Here is a 15,809-nt window from a genome sequence, read left to right as displayed (position 1 = left end):
TATCTAAACTTTTTAATCTTGAACACTATAACCCAAGAGGAAAATCTAAACTATAGAAAAAAAAATCTTATTAACTCAAACATATTATAACCCAAACTCCTAATCTTTAAATTTTTAACTCTTAATACATATGATATACCCTAAAAAAAATTAAAAAATATATATTCTAATTAATCCAGGACACCTAGATTCAATCCTAGCATCCCATATATACATATATAGTTGTGATATAATAAACTTAATTAGTAATTCAATTCACCCTTATGTAGAAGTTTTTTATAAAAGTGGATTGCCCCCATGGCGTAACATAGACGACAGATATACGGTATCTCTAGTGTAATGGTCAGGGGTCGATTCTCAGGAACTAATGACTTCGATTTTCCCCCACCATGCGCCTGATGCCTGTGTACCTGTATGTACCTCCCTCCATATCCGTGGGGTCGATACTAGGGGATCGTTAATGTAGCGGATCTACATTTTTTTTATATATAAAAGTGGATTTGTGCCCCCAGGGCATAGCACAGACGGTGACTGCATGACATTTCTAGCGTAATGACCAGTGGTCGATTCTCAAGAACTGACAACTTGAGATTTACCCTACCATACGCCTGACGCCTGTGTATCTACATATATCTACCTCCATATCCGTGGAGCCAACACTAGGGGGGCCATTAATGTAAAGGATCCATATCTTTTTTAAAAAGTAGATTTGTCCTCGGGGCTACGGTGCCGCGGTAGGATATCCAAGTTATCATCCAGGTACCCGCGGTTTGAACTCCAGTTATGATGTATTTATAAGATTTTTTCCTCCAAATAAAGGGGGGCATAACTAAAAGATGTTAGACTTTAGGTTGACCGTTATGTGTATTTTTTGATTTATCATGATGTCCAATAAAAATTTTTTATGAGGTGAAATCACTTTAGAAATAATAAGTGAGGTTAACTTGAATTATCTATATTTGGATCAAGATGCAGATGGGAAGAGAATTACGATGGAAAAAATAAATATTTTGCTATATAAGAAAATGTTTTTTTTGGATCACTTTGATGGGTTGGTGTTCCACTTATTGTATTATAATCATAGATATTTAACAATTTCATTGCCATTATTTTTTTCCCACGGTATATAGTAAATAATTAATAGAATAAAAATTAGACAGTACTTTTCCTTTATAAAATTATTATTTTATTTATATATATTGGTGACCCTAATAAGGCAGGGCGCCCTAATTATTTCCCTTGTGAGAGCCGTGGTGGATAAACTTAATAGGTAATATTATATTGGACAGAGATTCAATTCACTGCTATATAGAAACTTTCCTTATAAAAGTGGATTTGGATCAAGATTTAGATAGAGAAGAAAATTATTATGGAAAAAAATAATTATTTTGCTATATAAAAAAAATGATTTTTTGGGAACCCTTTAATCGGTCGGTGATCCACTTACTATATTATAATTATGAATATTTAACAATTTCATTGCCTTTTTTTTTTTTGCCATTGTAGATAGTAAATAATTAATAAAATAAAAATTAGAAAATGCTTTTCCTTTATAAAATTATCAATGGGTATTTTTTTAATAATCATTTATATATATATAGAAACAAGGGACTGTTGTTTTACTCTGAATAAAAAGAGTTGGAAACAGAGCAGAGAGAAGAAATGGCGGCCAAAGAGGTGGGAGACATCGTATCTCTTCTCTCTACCGACGAGAGGGACTTCCTCGTCGACAGCAATGGCGAAAAGGTGGTTCCTTTCTTCCCTACTCTGGTGTACATAGTAACTCCTAATCCAATAGTTCTCCCATACATATGAAACACACATATTCGAAATCTAAAGGAGAAAGCTTTTCTATTTAAGTTTGTTGGGATTATTTATATTTGTTTCGAACATTTCTTTGTGACGCAAACTAGCTGTTTGGTTCATTGAAGCAGGTTCCCATCTCAGATCTTCAAGGGAAGACGGTGGCTTTGTACTTCTCATACCCCTACTTCAGGACCTGCGCTGAGTTCACTCCGGTGCTCGCCCAAATTGATAGGAAGCTCAAGGAAGTCGGACAAAGCTTCGAGGTTGTGCAAGTGCTCCCGGTCGACGAGAAGGTGTCTTACAATGAAGCCATAGAATCCACGTCTTGGCTCGCAGTTCCTTTCAACGACCAAAGCGTCACTGGTCTCCTCAAACATTTTGGGGTCAATAGCTTCCCTACTCTGGTTCTCATCGGATCTGATGGAAAGACTGTGGATGTTAATTTCACTGAACTCATCGAGGAGCTCTCCGGTGAGGCATGGGAAGCATTCCTATTTTCCCAGGAGAAGCTCGATAAGCTGTTGGAGAAAGCAAAGGCCAAACGTGAGGCACAGACGCTGGAATCACTCTTTGTGTCTGGAGACTTGGACTATGTCATTGGAGCACAAGGCTCTAAGGTATTCAATACTCAAACCATGCAAAAACTTTCCATGCATTATATTCCTTTCTCGCGATAATCTTTTCTTTTCCCTTTTACATTTGTTAGGTTCCAGTAAGAGAGCTCGTCGGAAAGACTATCCTCGTGTACTTTTCCTCACTTCAGTGCCCTCCATGCCGTGCTTTCCTGCCCAAACTCGTTGAACATTACCATCAGATCAGGAATGTGGACAATGCTTTTGAAATTATCTTTGTCTCGTCCGACCCTGATCGAGCCTCCTTTGAGGAATTCTTCTCGTCCATGCCATGGCTGGCACTGCCTTTTGGCGACGAGAGGAAGAAATCCTTGGCTCGCACTTTCAGAATTTGTATGCTGCCTTCCCTCGTCGCTCTCCATCCCAGTGGGCGTACCCTCGCCAGGGATGCCAAGCAGCTGCTCACGATCCTCGGAACCGATGCCTATCCATTCACCGAGGAGAAGATCACAGAAGCAGAGCGTCGGACCGAGGAAATGGCAAAGGGGTGGCCTGAGAAGATAAAGCCTGACCTCCATGAGCATGAGCTTACCCTCGCTCGTTGCTCCTCGGTAGATTACTGCCATGCTTGCGAGCAGATGGGAATTGCCTGGCTCTATTATTGTACCAAGTGCGTTTACAGCTTGCATCCACAATGTGCATTGAAGGAGGCAGAAATGGACAAGGAAGGATGTGTTTGTGATGGAGATGTTTGTCGCAAAATCTAATCTGCTATGTGAGTGAAATGTCTTGAGGGCATCTAATCTGCTATCTCTTCAAATAATTTATATTATATTAACACCTCTGTTTTATTAACACACTCATATTTATTTTTAAATTAATATTAATTATTTATAAGTCTCACTATCTATTTATTCCTTATATCACACGGTTAACGGTTAATTTATGAGTGTCATCTATATTATATGCTTATAATCTTATTTGAGTGCCATAACATCTACTTATTAACATAAGGACAGTGTTAAATAGTTAAAATATGTGAGAAGAGATGCACCGGAAGTTCTATCTATTTAAAGATTTTTTTTCTTCTTTTTTTGCAATTCATATCTAAAAGAATTTTAGGACTTTATAGATATCCTCTGGTAATTCTAGAGATCTGAAACAGATTATTATCAGTTTACGAGAACATCAATTCAAACTTTATTTTGGGATTTGTGTTGCGCCTGGCTTTGTCGGATGTGTTCATAGGAAATTTCGTGGAAATTCCCTCCAATGACGTCATTCTGATGACGTATCCAAGGTTCTTTTTTCCTGAATAATTTTATTTAATCTTAGTTAATTTTGAAATTGATAATATTAAATTTTTGAATTTTTTGAACCCCAATTTATCAAAATATATGAAATTTAGAGTTTATAATAGCTTTTGCAAAAAATTCTATAAATCTAAATTTAATTTTTAGAAATACTTTTTTTTTGTAAAAATTTAAATTCATAAAATTCTATTTAAAAAACGTAAGATAAAAATAAAGTTATGCTTTTATGTGAATTTTATGTACAAATTCAGATATCATAAAATTAATTAATTTTTTATTCTTTGGATTGGTACTAATCCTTAACAGCGAAGCAAAGTTAACGGAGAGATAACGGAGGCGTAACGTTCATCTTCCATCGTCTATAAAGTGGGGCGACTGAGCTCTCCCCAGGAACACTACACACACCCACAAGACAACCAACAAGATTGAGGAATAAAGTCATCGAGATAAGAAAAATGGCTGCAGAGGAGGTTGGAGACGTCGAATCGCTTCTTTCCACCGGCGAGAGGAACTTCCTCATACGGAATAACGGCGACAAGGTTTGTTCCCTTTCACTACGCACTCTGATCCGTTGTAGTTTATGAGGAATCTATATCTTTGAAATGATATTGATAATGCATCTGATGTTTTGGCGAGATCGGAGAGTAAGATGTAGGATGCTTACCGTAGAAAGTAGGGTTCTTGTTCTTTTCATATCGATCACTCGAAGCTAAGGCTTGGTTTTGGGGATTTTGTTTGGTTCAAGAGATATGTTCGATGTTGATCTGATTGTCCGTGATTTTGACTAAGATGAGCTGACTGGATTTTGGTTGAGGATAAGTAAATACTCTCTTGGCGTGAACAATTTGACCTATGCTGGCAATCCTATTTGATCTTAGATGAGAGATTTTACAGTAGCTTGTGGGAGTTGGATGAAAAGGGAGGATACAATTGGAGGAACAATTTGATTACTTTAGGAGCGGAGGTGATATATATATTCTTCATTCTTGAACACCCTTTCAATTCTCTTTCCACTTTATTTGCACTTCATAGCCAGTGCCGTGCATGTTAACATGAGTGAGCTTTGAACATTTTTGAAAATCATGCGACTAATCAGCTATTTACTTGTTTAGGTGGCTATTGGTAATCTTAAAGGGAAAACGCTTGCCCTTTACTTCTCAGCCTCATGGTGTCCACCGTGCAGAGGCTTCACTCCTAAGCTGATTGAAGTGTATAATGGGCTCTCCTCACAGGATAATAGCTTTGAAATTGTTTTTGTATCTGCTGATCAAAATGAGGACTCCTTTAATGGGTACTTCTCAAAAATGCCATGGTTGGCAATCCCATTTTCTGACACGAAGACAAGGGAAAAACTTGATGATCTTTTCAAGGTCACAGGCATACCCCACCTTGCCATCGTGGATGCCAATGGGAAGGTTCTTAATAGAGAAGGTGTTCAAGCTGTACGTGAGTATGGTATAGAGGGGTATCCATTCACTGCCGAAAAGATCAGTAAATTGAGAGAGGAAGAGGAGAATGCTAAGAAGGATCAAACTCTTCGAAGTGTCTTGGTTTCATCTTCCCGTGACTACCTGATTGCAAATGATAGATCTAAGGTGATGCAAATGTTCCCCTAGTTTTTTGAGATGTCTAAATTTGCCTATGGCTATAATTAGTATCTTTGGTAATTTTACTGATAAATGCTGATTTAATGCAGGTTTCTGTTTCAAATCTCGAAGGAAAAATAGTGGCTTTGTACTTCTCAATCAATGCTTCAAGGTCTTGCGCTGATTTCACACCAATACTCGCACAAATCTATAGGAAGCTCAAGGAAATTGGAGAGAACTTTGAGGTTGTACTAGTGTCCTTGGATGATGAGGAATCCTCTTATGATGAAGCTATACAAAGCATGCCCTGGCTTGCGATTCCTTTCAAGGACAAAAGCTGTGAGAAGATTGCGCGCTATTTTGAACTCCAGACAATCCCTACTGTCATCTTGATTGGATCAGATGGGAAGACTATGAATGTTGATTTAACTGAGCTTATCGAAGAGCACGGGTTTGAGGCATGGGAAGGATTCCCATTTTCTCAGGAGAAGTTGTATTACTTGTCAGAGAAAGCGAAGGCCAAACTTGAGGCACAGACACTTGAGTCACTTCTTGTCTCGGGTGATCTGGACTATGCCATTGGAAAAGAAGGATTGAAGGTATTGAATTTTTTTTGCTTAACATCTAATCAACTTCTGCATCTTCCTAACTGAACTTTCCTTATCTTTTGCTGGAGTTTATTTTTCCTTATAATCTTGTAGTTGAGTTTGTTTTTTAATATTCTTCCAATAGGTTCCAATAAAAGAGCTTGATGGAAAGACCATCCTCCTGTACTTCTCAGCACATTGGTGCGGTCCGTGCCGTGCTTTCCTCCCTAAACTGATCGAAGCGTATCACAAGATCAAGAATGCAGATACTGATTTTGAGGTTATCTTCCTCTCCAGCGACCGTGATCAGGATTCATTCGACAAATTCTTCTCAGGCATGCCATGGTTGGCACTGCCTTTTGGTGATGAGAGGAAGAAATCTTTGAGCAGTAGATTCAAAATCCGTGGCATTCCTTCCCTGGTTGCCATAGGACCTACAGGACGAACAATTACCAAAGAAGCCAGGAATTTGTTGATGATACATGGAGCTGATGCTTACCCATTCACCGAGGAGAAGATCAAACAGTTGGAGCATGGAATTGAGGAAATGGCAAAGGGGTGGCCTGAGAAGATAAAGCATGACCTCCACGAAGAGCATGAGCTTGTCCTTACCCGTTGCTCGACTTATGGCTGTGATGATTGTGAGGAGATGGGAAATAGTTGGTCCTACCGTTGTATAGAGTGCAATTTCGACCTGCACCCAAAATGTGCACTGGACAAAGAGAAGGAAAATGAAGAAAATGGTGAAGCACATGGCGAAGTGACAAAGGAAGGATATGTGTGTGATGGTGAGGTGTGCCGCAAAGCGTAATCTAATTTGCCTTGTTCGTGTAATGAACTTATGATAATAAGTTGGCTGGTTTTGAGCCCATTAAGCCTTGATTTTAGACTATGTCCACCAAGTCTATTATACTGTATGGATGATGAAACTTGTGCTCGGGTTTGTATTGCAATAGGACTGAGAATAATGCATTACTATGTCTGCCTCGTTTAAGATTTTGTTTTCTCTGTTCGAAAAGCTTTTTGCAACTCTTCCAAAACTTGTTTTCCTTTTTTGTTAATCCATATATTCAGAACCTTACCAATCCGATTAATTCGGTAGATGATTGACCTTCCCTGGATTTGCCGGGTAAATTCGAAAACGATCGCTGCACGGGGGAGGGGCTAGATACTTTCTATTACTTGAAATAAGGATTTTTTTTTAACATTAATTCAAATGCTTACTAAACGATTTATTAAAGTGCGCTTTTGACACAGTGATGCTTTTATAAAAGCAACAGATATTCATTTCTTCCCACCGATTAATAAATCAGAAAGCGCTAGTAAAAACTGAATAAGCTGTAGATTTATTGTTCCATGATAATCATTGCAGTTCGCCATAGTTAGGATTCAAATCTTACCTGATTTATTTGTTTAGAAGACCTAATCACGGTACTATAGCTCCAGTGGTACAAATAGAAATATATTATAGTCAATTGTGATAACTCTTATCCTAGAGCCTCTTCAAGATCCGGAGCTCCTCTAGAATTGATCCATGCGACCTGGGAGGGAGATAAAATGATGGGGAGCTTCGTCAAATATAATGACTCTGTACATAAGAGAGTCAGATGACTCATGATACATTTTGCACATGCTGAAAATCAACCTCATAACATATTACAGCAACACTACATGTAAGTATCAATTATTGTTGTATGTTTGTGCAACTATATTACGGTAAAAAGTGATAATCCTCATCCGAGGGCATCTCCAAGATTGTCCCATGCAATCTGGAAGGGAGGTAAATCATGAAAAAAATTACTCAACATAGTAGCCATTTGCATTGCATGAAGGGCAGATGGCCCACGATACATTTCACACACATTGAGAAATAACCTCATAACTTATTATAGTAACACCATTAAATCACATACAAATACTAAGAGCATCGACGTCAGTTATCCTATCTAAAATTTTTACTTTAAATTTTGTAAAAGGTAGTTAAAAAATCTTTGCACCAGCTATCCTATCTATTCTTTAAATTTTATATTTATGAATAGTATTTTTCTAAATTTAAAGAATGAATTATATTCTTACATGATAAAAAATAAATAGAGAAGTTGATATATAGTATAGTGAAAAATGAATATTCAAATTTAATAAAGTAAATTTTTAACTTTAAATTATATATTTTGGATATGGAATTATTGTAACCGAAGGGCAATTATATTATACAAAAGATGAAATATGTTACTTTATCAGCCCCATAATTGTCTCGTACGGTTAGAATGGAGTAAATTAGATATTGAACAAACTCTCATATAAAAGAGTATTTTTTTACCAATTTAACCAAAATTCAACCCTTACTTCTTCTATAAATATACTATATAATTACCGGCCCAACTTCACTCTGGCTGCAACTATATTGAATCATATCCGGTGCCCCGTATGTAATCAGGCGTATCGTGGGCGCGCACGATGGGCACCCAGTACAGTGTATATATAATTTGTTCAACACTTTTTTATATATATATTTTTTATTATTTCAGCGCTACTTTTCGCACCGCCGCATCCCTGTGGCAACCTCTGAAACCCTAGCCATGGTTCTCCTTTCCGTCTCTGGTTCCTCTACTCTTAACTTCTTCCTCCCCTTCCTAACTCCGCCTCCATCTCTAACCCTATCCCGAACCCCAAACCATCTTGGCTTCCGCCTTCAGCTCCGCCTCCCTTCGAGGCCGCTGGTTTCCTCCCTTTCCCCTCCCTCCCCACCGCACGCCCTCCCCGCCGCTTCCTCGCTCCCACTTGGGGAGCTCGTGGAGAGGGACTGGTCCTTCGTCGAAGAGGATGCCACCAATTCCTACGAGCAAAGGGCCGACAAAGGCCGCCGCATCATCGCTGCCGCGGACGTCGAGACCGGCTCCAGGGTTCTCGCCGCGTTCCCGACTGCGAGCTTCGTCGACCGGCTGGTGGAGTCGGCGCCATGCGAGCACATGGTGGCGATTCACGAGTCCCTCTTCGTGCTTGCGATGATCAAGGAGGGCCATGATCGGGTAAGATGCTGGCAAGGTGGGATCGATGTCATACCAGAGAAGTTTTACCCGTTTGATTCGGTGTTTGTTTGCTATTTCCCTGGGATGGGAGTTACCATCGAAACGCTGTTAGCCTCGCTTGCTGGCAAGTGCTCTCCAGGTTTGTTTCTTCTTCATTTCCTAGGATAATTTTTACCGGGCTTTAAGATTGTGTCTGAAACTCGTTTTATTTAATATGCCCTACTGTATTTGTTAATTGACCTTCAGTGATACTTAAGGTATGCGATAAAAGGCTCAGCTGGATTCTGTAAAGTCAATACCTTGAACTACGACTGCCGATTGCTTGGTTAGTTACCATAGGCAAATGTTAGGGATACAGGGAGTGTGCCAGATAGCTCAGCTAGTAGAGCCTTAGGAGGTTCTGGAAGAATCTTGGGGTTGAAACCTGCCCTAATCCAAAAGGTCGAGACTTAAGGGCTTCTCCTGATTTATCCCAAAAAGAAAAAATCGTTGAGGATACAACCACACAATCACAATTCATGACCTCTTCAAATGAGCCATTAATATTGCAAGCCCAACTAGTGGCCAAATGCAAAAGCCCAAGCCAGCAATAGCTTATTTATCGCAATTCACTATGATCGTTTGTTGGTATTCATTTCACTGAGTGATACTAAAATGAAGTCTTATAATTACCCATTACATGATTACATCCTTGTCAAGACCAAAATTTAAGATATCTCAAAATCATTTTTAATAAACAGCATATGAAGTTTAATGATGGCTCCGCTATCACACAAGGAATCTTTTCCAACACTTATCCAGATTATATTTGCTTTTATAACACCTATGTTACTTGAACTCTGATGCAATTATTTGACATAGGTGTAAAATAATAATTGTAATTTGCATAGATGAGAATCAGAAACTTGTGAGACTCAATCATTAATGTAAAATGCTTTAGACCCAAGTTAATCTCTTGTGATGTCAAGACTGTATTAGATTTGAATTCTAATGAAGATTATGTTATGTAATTGAGATCAAATCGTTTTGTTATTCCTTAGCACAATTCATTTACTAGGATGTTAATAAGAGAGACATCAAGTTCCCTATGACACACCTAGTTTGTATGGTTAAGGATTCCCTTCAATGATTACATCTCTCTCTCTCTCTCTCTCTCACACACACACACAACCATAGCAAAATCGGCCGAACCCAATATGGATTGATCAATTTGGATCAAGGTCAGCTTATGTTGATCCGATTCCCACTGAGAAATTGGGCTTGCCTCTACAGTCTGACCCTAAACTATGACATGCTCAAGGATCTATCCAAATCAAATCTTTGACAAACGGGAAGCATGGCTCAAGAGAAACATTTGTTACTCTTCCATTCAGGTACACGTCTGTTGTGCCATTCTTCCATTTTCAACATAGAAAAGACAAAGTACAAAGGGTTGGGATTGATTTGCCCTCTTAAATCTCCCGATTATTCTCCCCTCCAGTTTTCAATAGCAACACATGTCTTCTAACAGTCTTATTTACTTGTTTATTTTCTTGTCACAAATGTCTTCTCATCTTGCAAAGATGTCTAAAGTAATGTGTTTGACCATCTAAAAGTTGCAAACATAGAATTTTATCGTAGTGATGAATAAAACAAAACTGACGTGCTGACCTCTTTTTCCATGTTAATTTATATTGTGCAGGTGCCAGAGTGGTTCTCAGCTTTGATCAGGGGAGGGAGGTTGTTGAGCAAAAACATAAGCAGCAATTTCCTGATCTTCTTACTAATAACTTGCCCGACAGAATAAGCTTAGAACAAACAGCTAGAGAACATTTGTTCCAGATTATAGAATTTGTTGATGAACCCAGCTTTTATCTTGCTGTTTTGGAATTTCACCACTAATCTCAATGGCATTTGTTTATGCCCTTGGCATGTCTCCCGTGTTGTGTAGTCACCGATCAGTTGTTTTATTCAATATATATATATATGTCATTTTTTTTTGTTTTTTGCAATTTGTATACTTTGTACATGTGTTCGATGATGGGATTAAATTTAGTACGAAGGAATAGCATCTAGCAGATTCCTAATAGATAAGACTTACTAGTTTGTTTTTGCTGCTGTTGTTATTTCTTACATATATTATTTTCTATTTATTGTTTGCCCATAACCCAATAACCCATTATAGTTCTTTACGGAACAGCATAAGAGCATAAGCCATTCAAACAAATCTTCTTAATTGGGAATGATTGAGTTGAACTCACATTTGTGTCTGATTAGTTGACTAATTAGCAGGAGGATTAACTTAAGCCAACAGTTCTACAATGAAGGTGTGATTTGAGCAATGATCAAATTATCTGGAATTCTCAGCTCCTCTAGAGCCGCTCAGTAGAACAAACCATTGGTGGAATTGATCCATACAACTTATTAGAACTAAAATCTACGAACCTCAAACGCTTCAAACCGAAAATTGAGCTGGGAAACTGTCCAGAAATGAAATTATAGCTCGACGGCCAGCTTTCCAGGGACATGAGATTCTTGAGGACATCTTCCTGCTGCTACTACTGATAATGATAACAGATTTTTATTTACAAAGCCCTGGTTGACACGCCCCTACTTTTCTTGAACAAGCATAAATCTAAACGAAGATAGATCACTCTTCTTGTTAAACAATAAAATAGATCACTCTTGCACCGGGTGCAACGATAAAACACTTTCACTGTGATCATAGTTAATCAGATTGATTGATTCCTAATTGTGGCGTATTGCGGATTAATTTCCTTCAGTGGGAAAATAACCTTAGAACGTTTGCTACGAAGTAATGAGTCATTTGTACTTTCGGATTTATCTTGGTTCTGGTGAAAAAACTTTCATGAGATTGAGCAGATTACTTGCAAGATTAATCGGTTTGAAGACCTAGATTACAAAAAAAAAATTATCTCTTGATAAAATTGTCAAGGCCTTCTCCTAGCTGGCTGCGGCAGACTGCGCATTAATTTTCTCCAATGGAAAGATAACCTTAGAATATTGACTGAGAAGCGACAAGTTAATTATACTTCTAAATTTACTCGTGATCATAGAAAACTTCATGAGGCATAACAAAACATATTCTAGATTAGTCCATTCCCATAGTTGAATATCTAAATTTAAAAAAAAAATCACTCTTGACAAAATTGCTTGGATCTTTAATTGTTGTCCAAATATACCAACAACCAAATTTTATCTCACTAAGTAGAGTCAACTATATAAATCATTATTTTATGTCATTGGACTTTATCCTCTACTATATTATCATTTATAGTTAAATAAATTTTATCTTATTTTATTATTATTAACTAAGTCTTTTTTGATCTTCCTCTTCCTTTTTTAATTTGTATATTTATCATAATTTTACACCTCCTAATTAGAATATTAATTGACCGTCTAAGTACGTATTCGTACTATCTTAAACTCCAAGTACCTAGGAAGAATGGGAAAAAAATAAAATAAACATGTGTTTATAATATTTTACACCATAATTCATCCATTTTTTATTTCACCTTCCTCTCCCTTATAGTTTAAAATACTCTTATCGTCCTTGAGACAATGGTGCAGTGGTTAGCTCCTTCAAATGGTTAGGGATCTAAAATTTAATTCCAACTATGGTACCCTGTAGAGATTTTCCTCTAAGATGACAATTCTAAAAACTTTAGTAGTTTAGATGGACACTTTTTAAGTTATATATTCTGATGACTAATAAATTTTTTTTCTAGAATCAGACTAATTATTTCAAGCAACGAGAACTGAATATTTAGATTATATATATATATTATTGCTCCTCAACTTAGAGCATCGGTAAAGGCTTGCAATGGGCAATCCAATAGTCAGGTTTGATTCTCAAGAAGGTACGGGAATGTGTTCATTGGGATCAAATTCTAGATAAAACTTGGGTGATATTGTAACCTGCACTTTTGAATTTGCCTAATGGGCGAATCAAGATATACAGAGTAAGATGGGCTGAATATTAAAACTCTACCTATAACTTTTATATCATGGGCGGCAAATGTCAGCGCCTCTCATAGCTACTGAAACACTTATTTTTATTTTTAGTTTTTTTAAGCTTATTATTGTATCAATAAATTTTTATTTTTAGAATTTAGGAGTTGAGTTATAATATTAAATATAATTTTTTTTTTTAAATCAAAAAAATATTTAGATGTGTATAGGGTATATACAGGATGTGCATGTAAGATGGGTAGAATATCAAATCTATATATATCGATTTTTATATCCTAGGCGACACTGCTGCCATTCACAACTGTCGCTCATATAGATATCCAGGCTGACTCTCCTTGCGCGATTGAGACATCTCGAATTGATTTGAAGCACCTCAATTGTTATCTGCATTTTTTAAAAAATATTTTATCTCGAGTTAAGCAATTAGATTTTGTCTTGAATTATATTATAATCTTCAAACTAAAATAAATAAATATTTAGGGTATAATATATAATAGTTAAGGTAGGTAAATTTGTTTGTTTTTTTTAAATTTTGGATTTAAGATTTGAAATTTAGGATATAATATTTAGGATATGTGTAATTTTTTTCGACAATTTATCAAACAATGCATCTAAAGTTTTAAATTTACTAAAAGGCGTATATTACTTTTCTATTTACCAAAGGGCGTACCTTTTCAAATGCAATTCCTATTTTACCCTCCTGACAATCTAACTTTTTCTACCGTTCTTTTCTCTATTATTTTCTCTCTCTCTTCTCTATTTTACAAGCATACATAACATATGAATAATATTACATAGATTTAGTCAATTTTTTAATATCATTTTAATATATTTGAAGAAGTCAAAATAAACAATGGATAACATATTTGAACTCCTTGCAATCTCAGAAATCCACTGGAACTGAAATGAGTGTAATCGTAACTCTCTAGGTCTATTATTAGTGAGTTTCGGTCAAAATCCACTAATGGACTTAGAGAGCTCCGATTATACCCATTTCAGTTCCTATGGATTTCTGAGATTTCAAGGAGTTCAAATATGATATCCATTAGTTATTTCATCTTTTCAGAGTTATTAACATGTAACAAGAAAGAATCATCAAAAAGGCTCACGTTAGGCCTGATATGGAATCATATCAAGCTCATGTAATGAAATTATATCAGATACAACGTGGGTCTGATTGATATAGAATGATATCAGGCTCACGATGGGCCTGATATGATTCTATATCAGGCCCAACATGAGCTTTTTTGATAATTCTTTCATTTTGCATGTTAACTGTTGGATCGCGGCAGCCGGCTTGAAAGAGGGTTGAATAGCCTTGCGAAAACAAAAAGCACAACCCTTCTCGAACTTTCAAATAAACACTTGCATAAGAATATAAAAACAATAAAACAAAAAGTAGAGGCACAAGGATATTTACTTGGTTACAACCGGGGAGGTTGTTAATCCAAGGAAAGTGTCGTACTAGTATATCTCCTTCAGGCAGAGAAGCCTCTTACAGCAATGAAGCGCACAAATAAAGAAGTTAAACTACAAACGAAGCGCACAAGTGTTAAATGAATGAATTGCTTGGAATGATATAAAGCTTCTAGACTAAGGCTGTATTTATAGCCTTGGCCAGGACGCATGGAAAGGGTCCAGGCGCTTGAGAGGGGATAAAATTTTCTCCCTTTCGCAACGATCGCGTTTGACGTGATCCTGGTCAAAATCCAACTCCGGGCGCTCGGACTACTAAGTCAACCAAATTGACTTTTGGTCCGGGCCCTCTGCTCCGGTGCTGCTTGCCTCGGTTCGGGTCTTCCGCTCCGGCTCCGCTCGCTTGGGTGATTTCAGCTAACCAAAATAAGGCTCACCCGAACTCAATTTCGGCCTTCTCGAGTAACCTTCCGCTCCGACTTCTCGTCCCTCGGAAACACCGCGTGCCTCCTTCTCGTCCGCTCGCGTACTCTTCCGCAGCGCCTCGTACCTCAGACGCACCAAGCCCGTCGGCTCCCTCCCGTGTCGTCCTTCTCGCTAGCTGCGTTTTTTGCTCGACTCTCTGTGCTCATAAGCTCCTGCACACTTAGACACAAGGTTAAAAACATGACAGGACCTAACTTAACTTGTTGATCACATCAAAATTGTTGGGATGTATACTATAAACCTAACTTTTGTATGAACATCTATTTTGAAATATTTTGAAATGAGAATCACTTTGATTAAATGTTTGCATTTTATATTTATATATATGTCAATGCAATTGTCCATTTAATTTGTATTGTAGATAACATGGTGTGTGATGCCACACAAAAGATCATGTTATCGGTTCCTTATAAATTATAAATAGTAGTTCACAACTAAGATGGATTGGGGCAAACCATTGGAACGGTTGTAGTGTAATTTGGTATTAGTCTGTCTTGACTATAAAATTACACTAGTACACTATGTGTGTATTGAGCAGGACCATTTGAGGTTGTTTGATTTGTACTGACTACATAAAAGAACAGAACCTCTGTTATTATGGATATGCGTCCTCTTAATCCCTATATAATAACAAACACGTATACTTAGTATTTATTTCTTTAATTTATCAATGGGTGAGATTTATTCGTTAAATCAATAGGTCCGATGAGTTGGGAAATAGTATTGTTTATATGGTGTGTTGTTGATTATAGAAGGAATCTGTGTCCTAATTATTTAGGCTGGTGATGTCCCCTTGAGGAGCTCATAAGGATTATCATGTAAACCCTGCAGACGAACTTAGTTTGGCATGATAATAAAGTTGAGTGGTATTACTCTTGGAATCAGATGTTAATTAATTGAGTTGTCAGTAACTCATTTAATTAATGGACATACGATATCTTAAACACAGAGAGATTAACACACTCATGATAAGAAGGAGCCCATATTGTAATATGGGATTGGTGCGGTAGTTCAATAATAACCCTTTAGTGGTATGAGTTAT

The 15,809-nt window shown here is 37.2% G+C and overlaps 3 protein-coding genes across 3 annotated transcripts; all 3 read left to right on the top strand.

Moving 5' to 3' along the window:
- Nucleotides 1-1,587: 1,587 nt before the first annotated feature.
- LOC121987895 (probable nucleoredoxin 1-2) lies at nucleotides 1,588-3,241 on the top strand. Its single transcript, XM_042541602.1, has 3 exons — nucleotides 1,588-1,746; nucleotides 1,935-2,423; nucleotides 2,513-3,241. Exons 1-3 carry the CDS (start codon nucleotides 1,663-1,665, stop codon nucleotides 3,143-3,145), a joined length of 1,206 nt encoding a protein of 401 aa, XP_042397536.1. The 5' UTR covers nucleotides 1,588-1,662; the 3' UTR covers nucleotides 3,146-3,241.
- Nucleotides 3,242-4,074: 833 nt separating this feature from the next.
- On the top strand, nucleotides 4,075-6,858 carry LOC121987883 (probable nucleoredoxin 1-2). The gene is made up of 4 exons (XM_042541593.1): nucleotides 4,075-4,230; nucleotides 4,804-5,286; nucleotides 5,388-5,876; nucleotides 6,010-6,858. Exons 1-4 carry the CDS (start codon nucleotides 4,147-4,149, stop codon nucleotides 6,673-6,675), a joined length of 1,722 nt encoding a protein of 573 aa, XP_042397527.1. The 5' UTR covers nucleotides 4,075-4,146; the 3' UTR covers nucleotides 6,676-6,858.
- Nucleotides 6,859-8,391: 1,533 nt separating this feature from the next.
- On the top strand, nucleotides 8,392-10,786 carry LOC121987872. The gene is made up of 2 exons (XM_042541586.1): nucleotides 8,392-9,032; nucleotides 10,575-10,786. The coding sequence occupies exons 1-2, from the start codon at nucleotides 8,444-8,446 to the stop codon at nucleotides 10,772-10,774; spliced, it is 789 nt and encodes a 262-aa protein (XP_042397520.1). The 5' UTR covers nucleotides 8,392-8,443; the 3' UTR covers nucleotides 10,775-10,786.
- Nucleotides 10,787-15,809: the final 5,023 nt, after the last annotated feature.

This window comes from Zingiber officinale, chromosome 1B (assembly GCF_018446385.1).
Source record: "Zingiber officinale cultivar Zhangliang chromosome 1B, Zo_v1.1, whole genome shotgun sequence".
Classification (NCBI taxonomy): domain Eukaryota; kingdom Viridiplantae; phylum Streptophyta; class Magnoliopsida; order Zingiberales; family Zingiberaceae; genus Zingiber; species Zingiber officinale.
Note: the sequence above shows the minus strand (reverse complement) of the source record. Positions and strands in the feature narration are given on the sequence as shown.

What these genes read in the sequence shown, in the direction of transcription:
- LOC121987895 (XM_042541602.1), top strand. Translation starts at nt 1,663, where the DNA reads ATGGCGGCCAAAGAGGTGGGAGACATCGTATCTCTTCTCTCTACCGAC. An exon ending in TCGACAGCAATGGCGAAAAG is followed by an intron (nt 1,747 to 1,934) that starts GTGGTTCCTTTC and finishes TCATTGAAGCAG; the next exon opens with GTTCCCATCTCAGATCTTCA. An exon ending in TTGGAGCACAAGGCTCTAAG is followed by an intron (nt 2,424 to 2,512) that starts GTATTCAATACT and finishes TACATTTGTTAG; the next exon opens with GTTCCAGTAAGAGAGCTCGT.
- LOC121987883 (XM_042541593.1), top strand. Translation starts at nt 4,147, where the DNA reads ATGGCTGCAGAGGAGGTTGGAGACGTCGAATCGCTTCTTTCCACCGGC. An exon ending in TACGGAATAACGGCGACAAG is followed by an intron (nt 4,231 to 4,803) that starts GTTTGTTCCCTT and finishes TTACTTGTTTAG; the next exon opens with GTGGCTATTGGTAATCTTAA. An exon ending in TTGGAAAAGAAGGATTGAAG is followed by an intron (nt 5,877 to 6,009) that starts GTATTGAATTTT and finishes TTCTTCCAATAG; the next exon opens with GTTCCAATAAAAGAGCTTGA.
- LOC121987872 (XM_042541586.1), top strand. Translation starts at nt 8,444, where the DNA reads ATGGTTCTCCTTTCCGTCTCTGGTTCCTCTACTCTTAACTTCTTCCTC. An exon ending in TGCTGGCAAGTGCTCTCCAG is followed by an intron (nt 9,033 to 10,574) that starts GTTTGTTTCTTC and finishes TATATTGTGCAG; the next exon opens with GTGCCAGAGTGGTTCTCAGC.